At 35.5% G+C, this 14,242-nt stretch overlaps 1 protein-coding gene across 1 annotated transcript in view; it reads left to right on the top strand.

The window, feature by feature from the left end:
• The window catches only part of LOC145989242 (uncharacterized), a 43,337-nt gene extending 32,158 nt beyond the window's left edge, over window positions 1-11,179 (top strand). The window contains exon 4 of the mRNA XM_083124557.1: window positions 9,223-11,179. Within this exon, the coding sequence (XP_082980683.1) occupies window positions 9,223-10,741 (1,519 nt within the window). The 3' untranslated portion in view covers window positions 10,742-11,179. The remainder of the gene's footprint in view (window positions 1-9,222) is intronic.
• The last annotated feature ends 3,063 nt before the right edge of the window (window positions 11,180-14,242 follow it).

Genomic DNA, 14,242 nt, shown 5'->3' with positions numbered 1-14,242 from the left:
ACATGGGTACCTGGGGGAAACCCTGGGGGGTAAAGGCGGTCAGGGGTGTGATGCTGATCACATCACCCCCCCTCACGACCGGATCAAGAAAGTGTGGGGTGTTACCCCCACACCCCCTATACGCATTCATGGCATGGTGCTAAGCACAGGGGAGCACTTTACCTTTTACGTCTATATATATATATATATATATATATATATATATGTATGTTCATGGGGCGTCGGAAATCGGCAGGCACCAAACACTCCTTTTGCACTTCGGCATACACTACAGCTGGCAGGTCGGTAAAATCTCATGCGACAAATAGCTAATACGTTGAAGCCTCCGATTTATATATGTATGTTCACAAAGCGTCAAAAATATGTCAGGTGCCAAGCAGACCACTTGCCCTCCAGTATACACTACAGCTAATACCTGCTGCAAAATTAGTTTGGTATTGATGCTTGTGAAGCACGTGGAGAAAGCGGGTCTACGTCACTGCGGGAGGGTATGTGGCTGGCATGCGAGCCAATCAAAATCTTCTCAGTGCTTCACTCAAGCCCTAGTTACCTAGCAACAGAAAACATTTATCTCAGTGTTGCCGCTTATCGGGCGATTCTTCCTGCGATCAGTTTTCATGTTGTTGGGAGAGGACGTGTTTGTTTGTTGCGTTGCGTTGCTGTGATATTTTAACCGGTCCGTTTGTTTAGTGTTTACTGAATTTAGAGTATTCTTTGTTGTATATAGCGTGTTGTTTTAGTGTGTTATTTTTTTGTACATAATTTTCTGTGTTCTGCTTGAATGTATCGTGTGCTTGTGTGAAGAATGTCAAGCACAGGAGACAATACTCGAGATGACAATGTACCAAAGAGGCCATGCACTAAAAGAAAATGGAATTCCTCTCAAAGGCCAAATGCGGGAGATGGTTTGTTCTGAGTGCAAATAATTTGAGCAAGAGAAAAACAATGGGGGTCCAATCATTTCTGTAAATAAAGTTCTGGACAGGACTGCTGCTACTGCCGGAACCATAGGAAAAGAAAAATATAATGTGCTAGAATTAAATAATTAAATGCGAGGCTTTAAAACTGGAAACCCCAGGATAGAAAAGGAATATCAGTAAACGTGTGACAAATTTAGATACCTTTCAGCAAGATATAATTCGTCGCCATTTTACTCTTATTATAGAAGGAAATATCATCCCACTGTTGGGAAACTGTGCGTTTCGGTGAAAGATTCGGGACTTTTTCAAGGTGGGGAAACATCTTTAAGGACAGTCATAAATTCTCTGGGATCCTCATACAAAAAAACTTAATGGATGCAAAATAAAGTAAAGAGGAGGATGGAGGCATATGGAGATTTGGAGGTAGGGCTTCACACATTCTCGACCTCCACCTAGGCCATATTATGGAGGTGATGAGATGATGAAGTTCACCAACCGCCTTTGCCCCAGGTACTCACTTCAGCTGAGTCGACCCCGGAGCCACTCGGTATATTTGAAAAAGTTCCAGAAACCACCGCGGGTCTCCTGCGTGAAAGTCAAGACACCCCACCAACTGGACTTTTGTGCACTTCAGTTGCGGTATAATCGGAAGATGGGCAGAGTTAGCGGCGACTTTGGAAAGAAATGGTTATTGCATGTGTATATATTCAGTATTTTCAGAATGGATTGAATAGGTAACCTGTAAACAATGCTCGTTTCGTTAATTCGTTCATGTTGTAAGGGAAATGGAAATGAAGAGAGAAAACAATAACACATTTCATCATTGTTGTTCCTTTTCATAACACGTTTTCCTTGACACAGCGTCAGACGGCTGCACTGCATACCATACCGTACCGCATGATATGGCAACACCGTGACACGTGTTCCTTCACCTCTCAATACCAAACTAATTTTGCGGCAGGTATAGCAGGGCCCGTACCAGTTTTTTTTTTTTGGGGGGGGGGGCAAGTATTTCTAATACACATAATCTTCGTTTATATATATGTGAACTTTCGCATCTGGAAAGCTGTTAGTGTGTGTGTGTGCAGTATTTTTTAAAACCTAAAATTAATTTTTTGTTATGAAAAAATGCAAAATATCCCAGTATCAATTCGATCCATCCATCTGAATCGAATATACTGTTTACATACTCCCATATCACCATATGCACCAATTAGTCTCTTTTGTGCTCAAATAACATAAGCTAATTGGCAATTTTTTCAAAGAAACTAATCAATAACATAATGGTGGCATGAGAAATATGCAAATAGAAGATATTTTAACAATATGCGACATCTAGCAATTACCTATGTCAACTCAAGAGCACTCTATGATATGTCTTCAGCTAATCATATTGCTACCCGAAGACGTTTAAAATCTTTGAGTATTGAAAAGTTTGACCTTGACCTTAAGGATAAATTCTTTCTTTATTAAAAGAATTACCAGTTGTGCATGAAAATAAGGGCTGAATGAAACAAAATATAAAAAAAGAACACACACTAATAAATGATGGCATGAAGCATATAGAAAGTTGCTATTTATAGGTGAAATATTATTTAATTATCCTGAAAACTAGACTTTCAAATTAAGAGTATCAACCAAACAACACTAATATATAACCCTGTCCAAGTGACTTCAAAAACAACACCAATCATGACATTCAAAGCAGGTTTTATATGATCACTTTGCCTATGCATTCTTTAATTTTCTTTCTGAAATTCAATAGGGTAAGCATGTTTGCTCGATGCCTGATTTTTACCATTAATAAACTCTCAATTAAAATGAATGATCATTCTATCATATGTATCGTAATTTCACAAACAGTATGGGCAGAACATCAAAGAATGATTTTCCGATAATTTCCAATTTCAAAATATGATTAAGACTTCTCGCTGTTATACAGTATAACCAGCATAAGCACATATCCTTTCACGATAATCTTCCTGTGGGTTACTTGAAACAACAAATAAGCTTCCAAGAGATACCTGGCATTCCTAGCATCCCTAGAAGTGGTCCACAAATACACCCGTTACCAGGAGAGTTCAACACAACTTTAAACTGCACCGCCTTCATACAATGAAAAATCCAATTAAACCCCATGCATGGTGCAACGTACACAAAAGTCTGATTTCGCCAATGAACTGTAGTGATCACCATTTAATAGAGCAATTATGTGCGATTGAATCACTTCTACAGGATCGCGATGCATTCACCTGACATTTAGGCATACATCTTCATCATGCAATACAAATCGACAGAAACAAAATTCACTTCTTTGAACTGACGCCTTTTTTTTCCCTGTCATAACTGCTATTCTGCTCAAGTCTCTACAATCACTCCTTCCCTTTTTCATGTTTGAAAGAAACACAACTGTAGGAATTCATTGTTGAAAGGCTCATTTATGTAAATACTGGATGCAACGCCGCTATTGTTTGAATGTAACAATGTTTACCCAGTGCTCCAAGGTAGAAGATGAAAACAAATAACGTTGATATATTTTCTTTGAAATCTTGTTCAAAACATATAGTTACCGTAAAAGGGCAACTGCACTTCACCTTTCATTGTATTCTACATCAGGACATAATTTGAAATTCTTTCCTTATGTGTGACTGCCACACCACTAGAGTAACACATGAAAGTTTCATGAGAATTATCTAATTTTTGTGTTCAGTTTCTGTTTCCTTAATTATTTTATGCATATGTCAAGTGCATTTGAATGGGCTAATGTCTGGTTCTGGGGGCTTAGCCCCCCCCTAGCTCCTACCTAACTAAGCCTATGGTCTTGTTGGGAACATTTCACTCGTACATGGGAATAACTTTCTCTCCTTTAAACTTAATAACACATTCAAATCACATTGTTAAAAATGCAGTACAAGGGTGCCAAAAAACTATAGGTGTGAACACATAGAATGAACATACATTTCACAATTTCTTAGTTGACTGCCCAGAAAATTTTGAAGCTCCAGAATTAGGATACTTTGAAATATTGCAGTTCAGTGCTGGCTGAAAGTAACTAATTGAGACACCATGAAAAATGCTGTGGTGAAAGGTTTCCAATTTTGCACATTCCATGAACATAGAAACTATACAGTGTTAACATAATACACAGTCAAACAGAAATACTAGATTGATTTAAGAATTTTGTGGCCAGTTCGTCCAAGCGATTTTATACACCTGTTAACTAATGACATGTTAGAGGCATTTTGCTTTAATTCCTTGCTATTCTCATACCGTGACACGAGAATTGCAACATTTTGATTGGTTGTGACATAGCTAATGAGCACTGAACAGTATACTGTGCCCAAGTGCGTTCTTCCGAAACTTCCTTGCAAAACGTTTGTTCTGGTTTGCACTTTGTACAAAATCCCAGGAACAATAAATAAAGCAATGTCTAAAATATAAATATATGTTTATTAAATGAATATTAGTTGGGTATTTACATTAACATATTAAAAATGTTATGTATTAACAGTTACATTGTAATTTCATAAGTTAGATTGAAATGCATGCCGATTGTGATACAACAGCTATATAAATAAGATCTGTGGTTGGGTAAGGTAGTGCTTTTGAATCTTGCAAAATAAATTATATTGAAATGGCATTCCAAATAAAGGTGGAAATGAACTTGTGTTAGCTATAATAAATTCCCTCAACAAAAGAGAACATTACAAGAAATGTACACCATGCATAACTTAACTTGCTGTACCATGGCAATGAAAAACTACATATCTGATAATATATATATACAGCCTCGAGTTGTTTTTTTAATGAAACATGCGGGCACACTATGGTACTTTAGATTTCATTTCATTGTTCCTTTTCTTCTGAAATGATGGGAATTCCCAAAATGTACCTTGTACATAGAACCGTTGATTAACAAATGTGACATTGCAAACAAAGAAGTAACCTGCTATTTCCAAATAGAACTGGTAGAACAGAAGGCACATATAATGTTTACCAGTATCCTTACCTTTCATGTGTACAAGGGACAATTTCTGAATGGTTGTGTATTTTGAGCAAACAAATATGTGTTTTTAAGAAATACATTTTAATAAATGCAACATGATATTTTATGTTATATTTTATCTTGTATTTGATTATCATAACTGGTCAAAAAAAGGACAAGTATACTGTTAGACAGTACATGCATAAGGGGTGACCTTCCACATAGTACACCCAAATGTCTGTGTTTTGTTGTGTTTTTTGTCCTTATCTGTGCTGAGTGCCCTTTTACAGTCTCAGCTTTTAACCTTTGTCAGAATATTTTAAGTTTTTGGTTATGCAACAAAACAGTAATGTTATTTGTTATAGTATAGGGCTGGACCCCGTATAATGTGACGGGTGCAAAATAGCGTAAGAGCTAATGCACCCAAAATTTCAATTTTAATTTCAATCAAGTATGTGTGTGGACAAGGAATAATTTCCAGTTGGTTGGTAGTGTGTTTTGTAAGCAAATATATACACTTCAATGTCCATGCACGAAACTACATAGCTAAAACTTTTTCTTAATGAAACATACATGTATACTATGGCACTTTACATTATGTTTGATTATTCATTTTGTGATTAGATGGTAGTCATTCAGAAAATATACATGGAACGTTTTATTATTTATTTTTTTCAGTTTTATTGTCCTCTTCCAGTTTGTTCCGAATATGATTGGATTTCCATTTGCACCATTATTAATCAGTAGGCTGCATACTAATTGCTTTTTTTTTTGTTATTAAGGCTCGCATTATATTAAATACTATATGTTATTGTACAGTACTTAAGTACAACCAAATAGTAAATAGTATGTGGTGTAGTTATGACTAAATAAATAGGTTAGGCAGGTTTTCTCTCTTTCTTCTATTAAGTGCATACTTGAGTAGGTTAGGGAGGTCAAGTTTGGTGCTTTCAGCATTTATTTTAGGTTTCTACTGCTGTCACTTGCCGTTCATGGATACAGACACTGTGATTCAGAATGTCGAATGATGAAAGTTTGTGTAGAGCATTTTCTCCACTGCAAAATTAAAAGTCTTTTCTTTTCTGTTAATTGGATTAGGTGAATTATGATTTTAAAAGTTAGTAAGAGTAATTCCCTACTACTTTTAAAGATTGTGGGGTATATTGTCTAATGTCACTGATTGCTTTTACATTAAATGAGAGTACAATACATGCATTATCTGTTTCTATATCAGTTGCTTCATTTTATTTAAAACAATATTTTCAGTTACATAAAAGTAAGCATGTTATTGGAATGGAAGTCATAAAGAGGCATACACTGGAAATCAATGTGGACAATAACAATGAATATTTTGGTGAATAAGTATACATGTGGAGGTTATATTTTTTAAAAGAGTCGTGTGATATTTTGTGTTTGTGGTTAAGTGCATTGAATGTGGTAGCGTAATGTGCTCTTTTTTTTCAAAAGAAATCGAGGTACGTGTTCATGTAATATGAGCATATAGTTTTGACCTGCAGGCAAAATAAATAAAATTTGAATAATATATATGTATTCATGATGCCATTATTGACAAAATTTTAGAAAGTACAGCCGGCCTGCGTAAGGTCCCAGGTTCGAATCCCGGCCTTGGCATGGATGTTTGTGAGTGTCCATCCATCAATCAATTTCATCACTCATCCCCATCTTCGCAAATTAGCCAAAAGTGGCACAAAAGCGATGTCAAATAAACCAATTCAATCAATCAATCAATTTAAAAAGTACATTGTTATAGATTTCTCATTTAACTTAACATATGATTTGCATGAAATTTAACTTCAGCAAGAATTTATAATATGAAATACGAAATAGGAAAAATATTTTTGCTTTAGAAGTAAATCGAACTTATGCACATTTTGCGATGGTATGCAAATTATGTGTTCAAATCGGTTTGGGATAACCTTTCAACACAACAGCTGATATATGAAATTCCACCATCTTAATTCCAACACAACATAGCACGCTCTTAAGTGTTTTAATCAAGTCAAGGAGTGTCTTTAGATATAAGGCTGACAGTAGAGATCTGTTAACCTTAACGGAGGTTGGAGTAATACAGTGTTAAGTTGATGTGATGTTCTTACATACCCAATAGGCCTAATACATGTAAATAGTTGCGGACATTAAACATAGATCACAGCACTAGGCAAAACATATAAAATTAAATATATTGTTTATAAAAGTGTGAAGCTAGAAGAACCTGATAGCTGATTGTTAACATGAAAAAGAAAGGAATGAATGGAATGATAGAGATATATGTGAATGTTACCATTGAAGTTAAAAGTTTCTTGAGGTTAAAGTATATTTAATTGTAAGAAGCTGAAAGACTGAGAGAAATTTGTGTCTTTCCTTACGGCATATACGAACCCAGAGTGCAAGTTTTGATATGCGTTCCAATTGCAGCACCAAAGCACTTTAGGTTGCACGTCACAATCGCTGCACCAACTCTGCTAGTGCGTTCCAGTCGTGGCACTGAGTTCACACACTGTTGTTGTTAAAAGGTGTAGTTGGCAGCACGTTCAAGACGTGGCCCCAAGGGTGGAGAAGTTTTAGTTTAGCTAAATGCCAAAAGTCAGAGGGGAAAGAGCTGGCAAAGTGGTTAAGGATTGTATAACAAGGAGAATAATCGAAAAAGGAACTAACACCTATTTCCTCAAAACACCCATTAGGACTTGCGCAAGATATTACATTTGAAAGGGCCAAGGAAAGAAGACAATATATATTGAAACCTTTGGATCTATGTTGCGTCAGAAGAAAAAGTGATCCGAAAGATCCTTGTGTGTGTTTCACAACCAAGCCAAAGAAGAAAGGCAGTATGGGCCATTGAAGGAAGTCCCTTTCAACCAGAGAAGGAAGGAAGTCCATCCCAACCAGAGAAGGAAGTCAGAATTATAGAAGTGAACTACTTATAATAGTGAAAAAAGACTAATGCCATAGAGAAGTGAATATGTAGAGAATATCAAGAATGCTTAGATTGAATAAGAAAGCTATAGATATTCCTGTGTCCGAAACAAAAATGATATTGACATGTATTGTAAAGAAAGTTACCATAATATATTATGACCTTTAATCTCCTTTGGAAGATATTTGCTTGTTTTGATTCACAATTATAAAAAGAACCCTTTACCCTAGAGATATATAGCTGTGGTAGGGATTTGCACCCCCAAAGGAAGATAGCAACGTTTCATTTAAATTTATTGAACATTGGATGAACCGGCTATTGGAGAATTTTTTCTATTTTGCCTACTAGATTTGAAATTGAAAAATGTATGTAATGCTTGAAACCCTGAATTGGGTTCTGCTTCCCCTGAAGAAAATCACTGTCAATTTGAGCAGAAAGAGTTATGTTTCTTTGAAATTTAGGTTCCATTTGATTTGCAGTGACCTGCAAAATATTGAACAGCTGTCAATAATTCATTTTTTCTACAATCCATATTGAATAGTGTTCGGAAGACATGGCAGCTGGATGTTCTCACAAACAGTGACATGTTTTTAAAGGTTTCTGGCCTGTGAGACATTACGGAGCAATTAGTAAGATGCTGGTATCCTTATCTCTTGTTTTTCGCCAAGAATGAAAGGGCATGTGTTCATATTCCACTATCTGCCTCCACTTTTTTTACAGTATTTTTTATTGTTAGTGAGCTAAATATAGACTATTGATAATTACAAAGTTAATGGAACAATGCAAAATTTAACATGACGCTTGTTTGAGGAATTCTTCTTCTGCACAGTTTTTTTATTGTTAATGCAATACTCAGCAAAAGTTGAATGGTATTCAGTCGATTGCAAGAATTTTAGGTAAAATCATTTTTCCCCCTTCAATTGTCCTTCATAAATTGCATTAATACAGACATTAGAACCAATTCATATGTTATGAGAGGCATGCATACTTCGTTTTTGACGGAAACACAAAATGGGAGAAAATATGCTGCTTAATGGTCATATTTCATGTTTTTGAAAGGTGTGAGGTGCATTTTCCTAGCATGTTTTGTGGGAATATGCATATTTCATGATCATTTCACATGACATTACTTTTATATTTCTTTTTGCAAATAAATATTTTGATAACAACACACCTTACTATTTTTGTTAGCATGAAGAAATAATTTTTGACACTAACTATTTCTTGCATTCCACATATAATTTTTCCCCTTTATTTTATACACTTGAATATTCGGACTAAGCTTTAATTTTAATGTGAGACAATTCTTAAAAATGTAATTCAGTGTACATTATAAAGTCAGTAATATTAAGAAAATTGCTAATTTATTTTTCACATTCCAGCAATTTTGACAAGAAGGAGTTTATCGTAGATATTGGTGATTTGAAGAGTCTAGAGGAAGACATAGATGCCTATCCTGGAGCTGTGGAAGTAAATGAACATGAAGTAATGGATTCAAAGGAAAGTATAGTAAATTCTACACATTTGAAAAAAATCAATGATGATTCACCATCAATCATCATGGAGATAAAACACTCGAACAGCAATTTTGGAAACCATGAAGATATTAGTTTATTTGAATCTAACGGTTGCAATAAATCCTTCCCCAAAAAATCTCTGTTGATCAAACATTTCAGAATTCATGAGAATATTGATCCTTTCAAAAATAAACCATGCAATAAACTGTTCAATCCCCAATGTAATCAATGTAGCAGAGCATGCAAAAGGAAGGGGCATTTGAGAAATAACAGTGATGAGAGTCTTGTTTCCTCTAATTGCAGGAAGACTTCAGGAAAGAAAGGTCTATTGATTTCTCACTTATCAATTCATGATGGTAGACAGCCTTTCACGTGTACTCACTGCAACAAAGCATTCACAAGGAAAGATAGTTTGGTCACTCATTTACGAATTCATGATGGTATTCGTCCTTTTGTGTGTTCTCACTGCAACAAAGCATTCACACGAAAAATTGATTTGACTTCCCATTTACGAATTCATGATTGTATTCATCCTTTTGTGTGTTCTCACTGCAACAAAACATTCACAAGGAAAGATAGTTTGGTGACTCATTTACAAATTCATGATGGTGTTCGTCCTTTTGTGTGTACTCACTGCAACAAAGCATTCACACAAAAATGTAATTTGACTTCGCATTTACGAATTCATGATGGTGTTCGTCCTTTTGTGTGTTCTCGCTGCAACAAAGCATTCACACAAAAAAATGATTTGAATTTCCATTTACGAATTCATGATGGTATTCGTCCTTTTGTGTGTACTCACTGCAACAAAGCATTCACACGAAAAATTGATTTGACTTCCCATTTACGGACTCATGATAGTATTCGTCCTTTTGTGTGTACTCATTGCAACAAAGCATTCAAACAAAAAGGGGCTTTGACTTCCCATTTACGAATTCATGATGGTATTCGACCTTTTGTGTGCACTCACTGCAACAAAGCATTCACACAAAAACATATTTTGACTCAGCATTTACGAACTCATGATAGTATTTGTCCTTTTGTGTGTACTCATTGCAACAAAGTATTCACACGAAAAAGTGCTTTGACTTCCCATTTACGAATTCATGATGGTATTCGACCTTTTGTGTGCACTCACTGCAACAAAGCATTCACACAAAAACCTATTTTGATTGAGCATTTACGAATTCATGATGGTATTCGTCCTTTTGTGTGTACTCACTGTAACAAAGCATTCACACAAAAACATAATTTGACTGAGCATTTACGAATTCATACTGATATTCGTCCTTTTGTGTGCACTCACTGCAACAAAGCATTCTCACAGAAGGGTAATTTGACTTCCCATTTACGAATTCATGATGGTGTTCGTCCTTGTGTGTGAACTCGCTGCAACAACGCATTCACATGCAAAGATTACTTAACTGGTCACTTACGCATACATGATGATGGTATTCAGCCTTTTGTGTGCACTCACTGCAACAAAGTATTCTGACACAGAGGTAGCTTCACTGCTCACTTACGCCTGCATGATGATATTCGTTCTTTTGTGTATACTCACTGCAACAATGCATTGACATATGAAGGTAGCTTAACTTCTCACTTATGAATTCATGATGGCACGTGTACTCGACCTTTCCTATGTTGTCAGTGCAACAAATCATTCACACAGAAATGTAGTTTGACTGTGCATTTATGAATTCATGATGGTACTTGTCCTTTTGTGTGTACTCACTGCAACAAAGCATTCACATACAAAGGTAGCTTAACTTCTCACTTATGAATTCATGATGGCCCGTGTACTCGACCTTTCCTATGTACTCAGTGCAACAAATCATTCACACAGAAATGTAGTTTGACTGTGCATTTATGAATTCATGACAGTACTTGTCCTTTTGTGTGTACTCAGTGCAGCAGATCTTTCACATATAGCCCGGATCCTATGGCTGAGTGGTTAGCACATCACACTGCGACATCAAGGACCCCGGGTTCAAATCCTGATCGGGCATGGTTGTTTGTGAATGTCCATTCATCAGTTTCATCACTCATCCCCATCTTCGCAAATTAGCCAAGAGAGACAAAATAAAATAAATCACAAATCACATTCACAAATAAATGTAGTTTGACTTTGCATTTACGATTTCATGATGGTATTCTTCCTTTTGTGTGTGCTGACTGGAACAAAGCATTTACACAAAAATGTAATTTGACTTCCTATTTATGAATTCATGGTGGCACTTGTACTTGACCTTTCCTTTGTACTCAGTGCAACAGATCATTCACAGGAAAACATAATTTGACTTTGCATTTATTAGTCTTATGGGACAGCAAGTGTTCTTTATAATTTGGGGGTACTAATTTTTCTTTATGCCACAGTAATATGGCTGTGTAAGGATACCAAAACACCATGATTGCCATCTCAAAGTGGTAGCTAATATAAATGGTTTCTAATCCAAGATGGCGGATGTTGACATTTGAAAATAAAATCATATCATAAGTAGTTAATCAAGGAGTAGTAAAGAAATGTTGTTCTTTTACTATTCATTTTATGTTTATCATTAATTTATCAATAATGTATGCATCTGAGAAGAAAATGTTCCAATCAAAAATTGTAGCGTAAACGCTTACCTTTAATTTCACATATTACACTTGTTGGTTTTTACCTTATAATTCATATAAAGCTAGTGAATTATGTAGTGTGTGCAGCAAGTTCTTCTCGCAGGATGTGTCCTATTTAATTACACCTATTGTAACTAGTATTGACTATTGAATAGTATATTTCAGTTATGTTATATACATGCAATAATATTAATAATAATAATAATAATAATAATAATAATTGTTATTCTTAGTATTGTTATAATAATAATAATAATTTTTATTATTAACATCATCATCACCATCAGTTGTTGTTTTTGTAGTACTAACTAGCCATGAATTTTATTTAAACAAAATGTTACCGATGTTCGTGGAAGAATGTTATTGATTGATTGAAATTAATATTTGGGATGCATCAACACTTAGGCTATTTGCAACCATCACATTATACGGGATCAAGCTGCTTACAACATACACAAAAATCACCATGCGTGTCTAAATTCCCCTTACGCAGGGTATAAATCGAGGCTGTGGTGGGGCACTCAGCACAACATGCAACCTTATTTAATACAGAGCGCCATGATGCCAGAGGTCCCAGGTTCGAATATCGGTCTGAGCATGGATGTTTCTGTGTCCATTCATCAATTTCATCATATCATACCTCCCCATCTTCGCAAATTAGCCAAAAGTGGCACAAAAGGCAAAGTAAAATAAAGCAAATCAATCAATCAACATGCAACCATACAAAGGTAGCATCCCCGATGTCATAAGGTAATGTCATCACCTTGTAATCAAGGCAATACCCTGTGGAGGCACATAAAGGTTTGGATTCCACTTTAAACTGTAGGCTGTAACATACTCGTTACGAGGCAATATAAAAAAGGATCTGGTACTATCGTGTAATAGATTGTCTTTTGTTTGATCACGTGACGTTCTCTGCTCGGCGAGAGAAGGCTCCGCCTGTTACGGAGTTCTTCCTTCCTGAGCAGCCGCAGAGTGCACACATATATTCTAGGTTGGTTATGTTGGTTGTACGTTATTTGTCTGTAGGTAAATGAGTACGTTGAGTTGTATTAAATCATGATGATACATAATGAATGTAAATGAAATTGTGGCTCAATTATTTGATCATAGTTGTAATAAACAAGTAAATTATCCTTATTTAAATACATGTTTTAATTAATGAAACAACAAGACATCTGGTAAAATATTCATGGGTCCACTGCCATACTTTGCTATTTAGTGTAGTTACCATTTGTATCTATCTTTTTGAGGTTTAAGGTGGTTACAAATAAAGAGAGCATGGTTCTCTCACGTAGATTGTTTCTGATTAAATGCATGTAATAATTTGGTCGGTAACATTGCTAATATGGAACGTTTTAGTAGTACATTGCAGTCCAGGTTTACTACTCTCGATCAAACTGGTTATTTTGGGTTGCCTCTGCCAGTATCACGGGAACAACCTCTTGTTTCCTCGACCGTGTGCAATGCTGAAGGTCGCCTAGCTGCTGCTCAGGGATCGACTGATAACATTCAAGGTGAGAACGAACCAGTTTTTAAACAATCACGTACATGATTTCCGTGTAAGCCACAATGGGTAGATAAGAAACCAGTAAGAAATCTGATTGATTTTTCTAGTGAATCTAGTGACGACGAAAACATTGTACGATCAAATTTGCCAATTTTTAGTGGGCACTGTTTGGATAAACTAAGTAATATAGTTGCTCAACAAACATTGTCATCATTAATTTCACAAGTCCCTATTGTAAAAGAAGATGATAGTGTATCCATTTTCAATTTTTTGTATGAAGTGGAAAGAATACGAGAAAAGCAACTTTTTCCAATTAAGGAAATTCTATTGTCTGTTTTGCATAAATTGCCTAGTAAAATTTGTACATTTATATTACATCAAATTAGCCGTAACCTTGCTTGGTTAACTATTGTTGAAAATGTCATTAATAACTTTATTACTACTATTGGCAAGGAAGTTATCGCAAGTAATTGTGTGTTTAAATTGCAATCAGTCCAAGAAGACCCTTTACATTTTCTTGAGTCTCGTGAGAGAGCATTTAATTTGTTAAATTTGTTGTGGCCGGAACATGAATTTGTAAAATGTTTAGTTGAAAGAATGTTGCCTCAATATTCTCAACATTTCATGTTACATGGAATTCCAGTCAAAATATCAGATTTTAAGAAAACCTTACAATTAATACATGCTCACTCACGTATAACAAAAGATTTTCAATTAATGTCTGGTGACAGAAGTGTAAATGTAGTGCCCAAAAAG

Source organism: Lepisma saccharinum, chromosome 6 (genome assembly GCF_977018435.1).
Source record: "Lepisma saccharinum chromosome 6, izLepSacc3.1, whole genome shotgun sequence".
Classification (NCBI taxonomy): domain Eukaryota; kingdom Metazoa; phylum Arthropoda; class Insecta; order Zygentoma; family Lepismatidae; genus Lepisma; species Lepisma saccharinum.
Note: the sequence above shows the minus strand (reverse complement) of the source record. Positions and strands in the feature narration are given on the sequence as shown.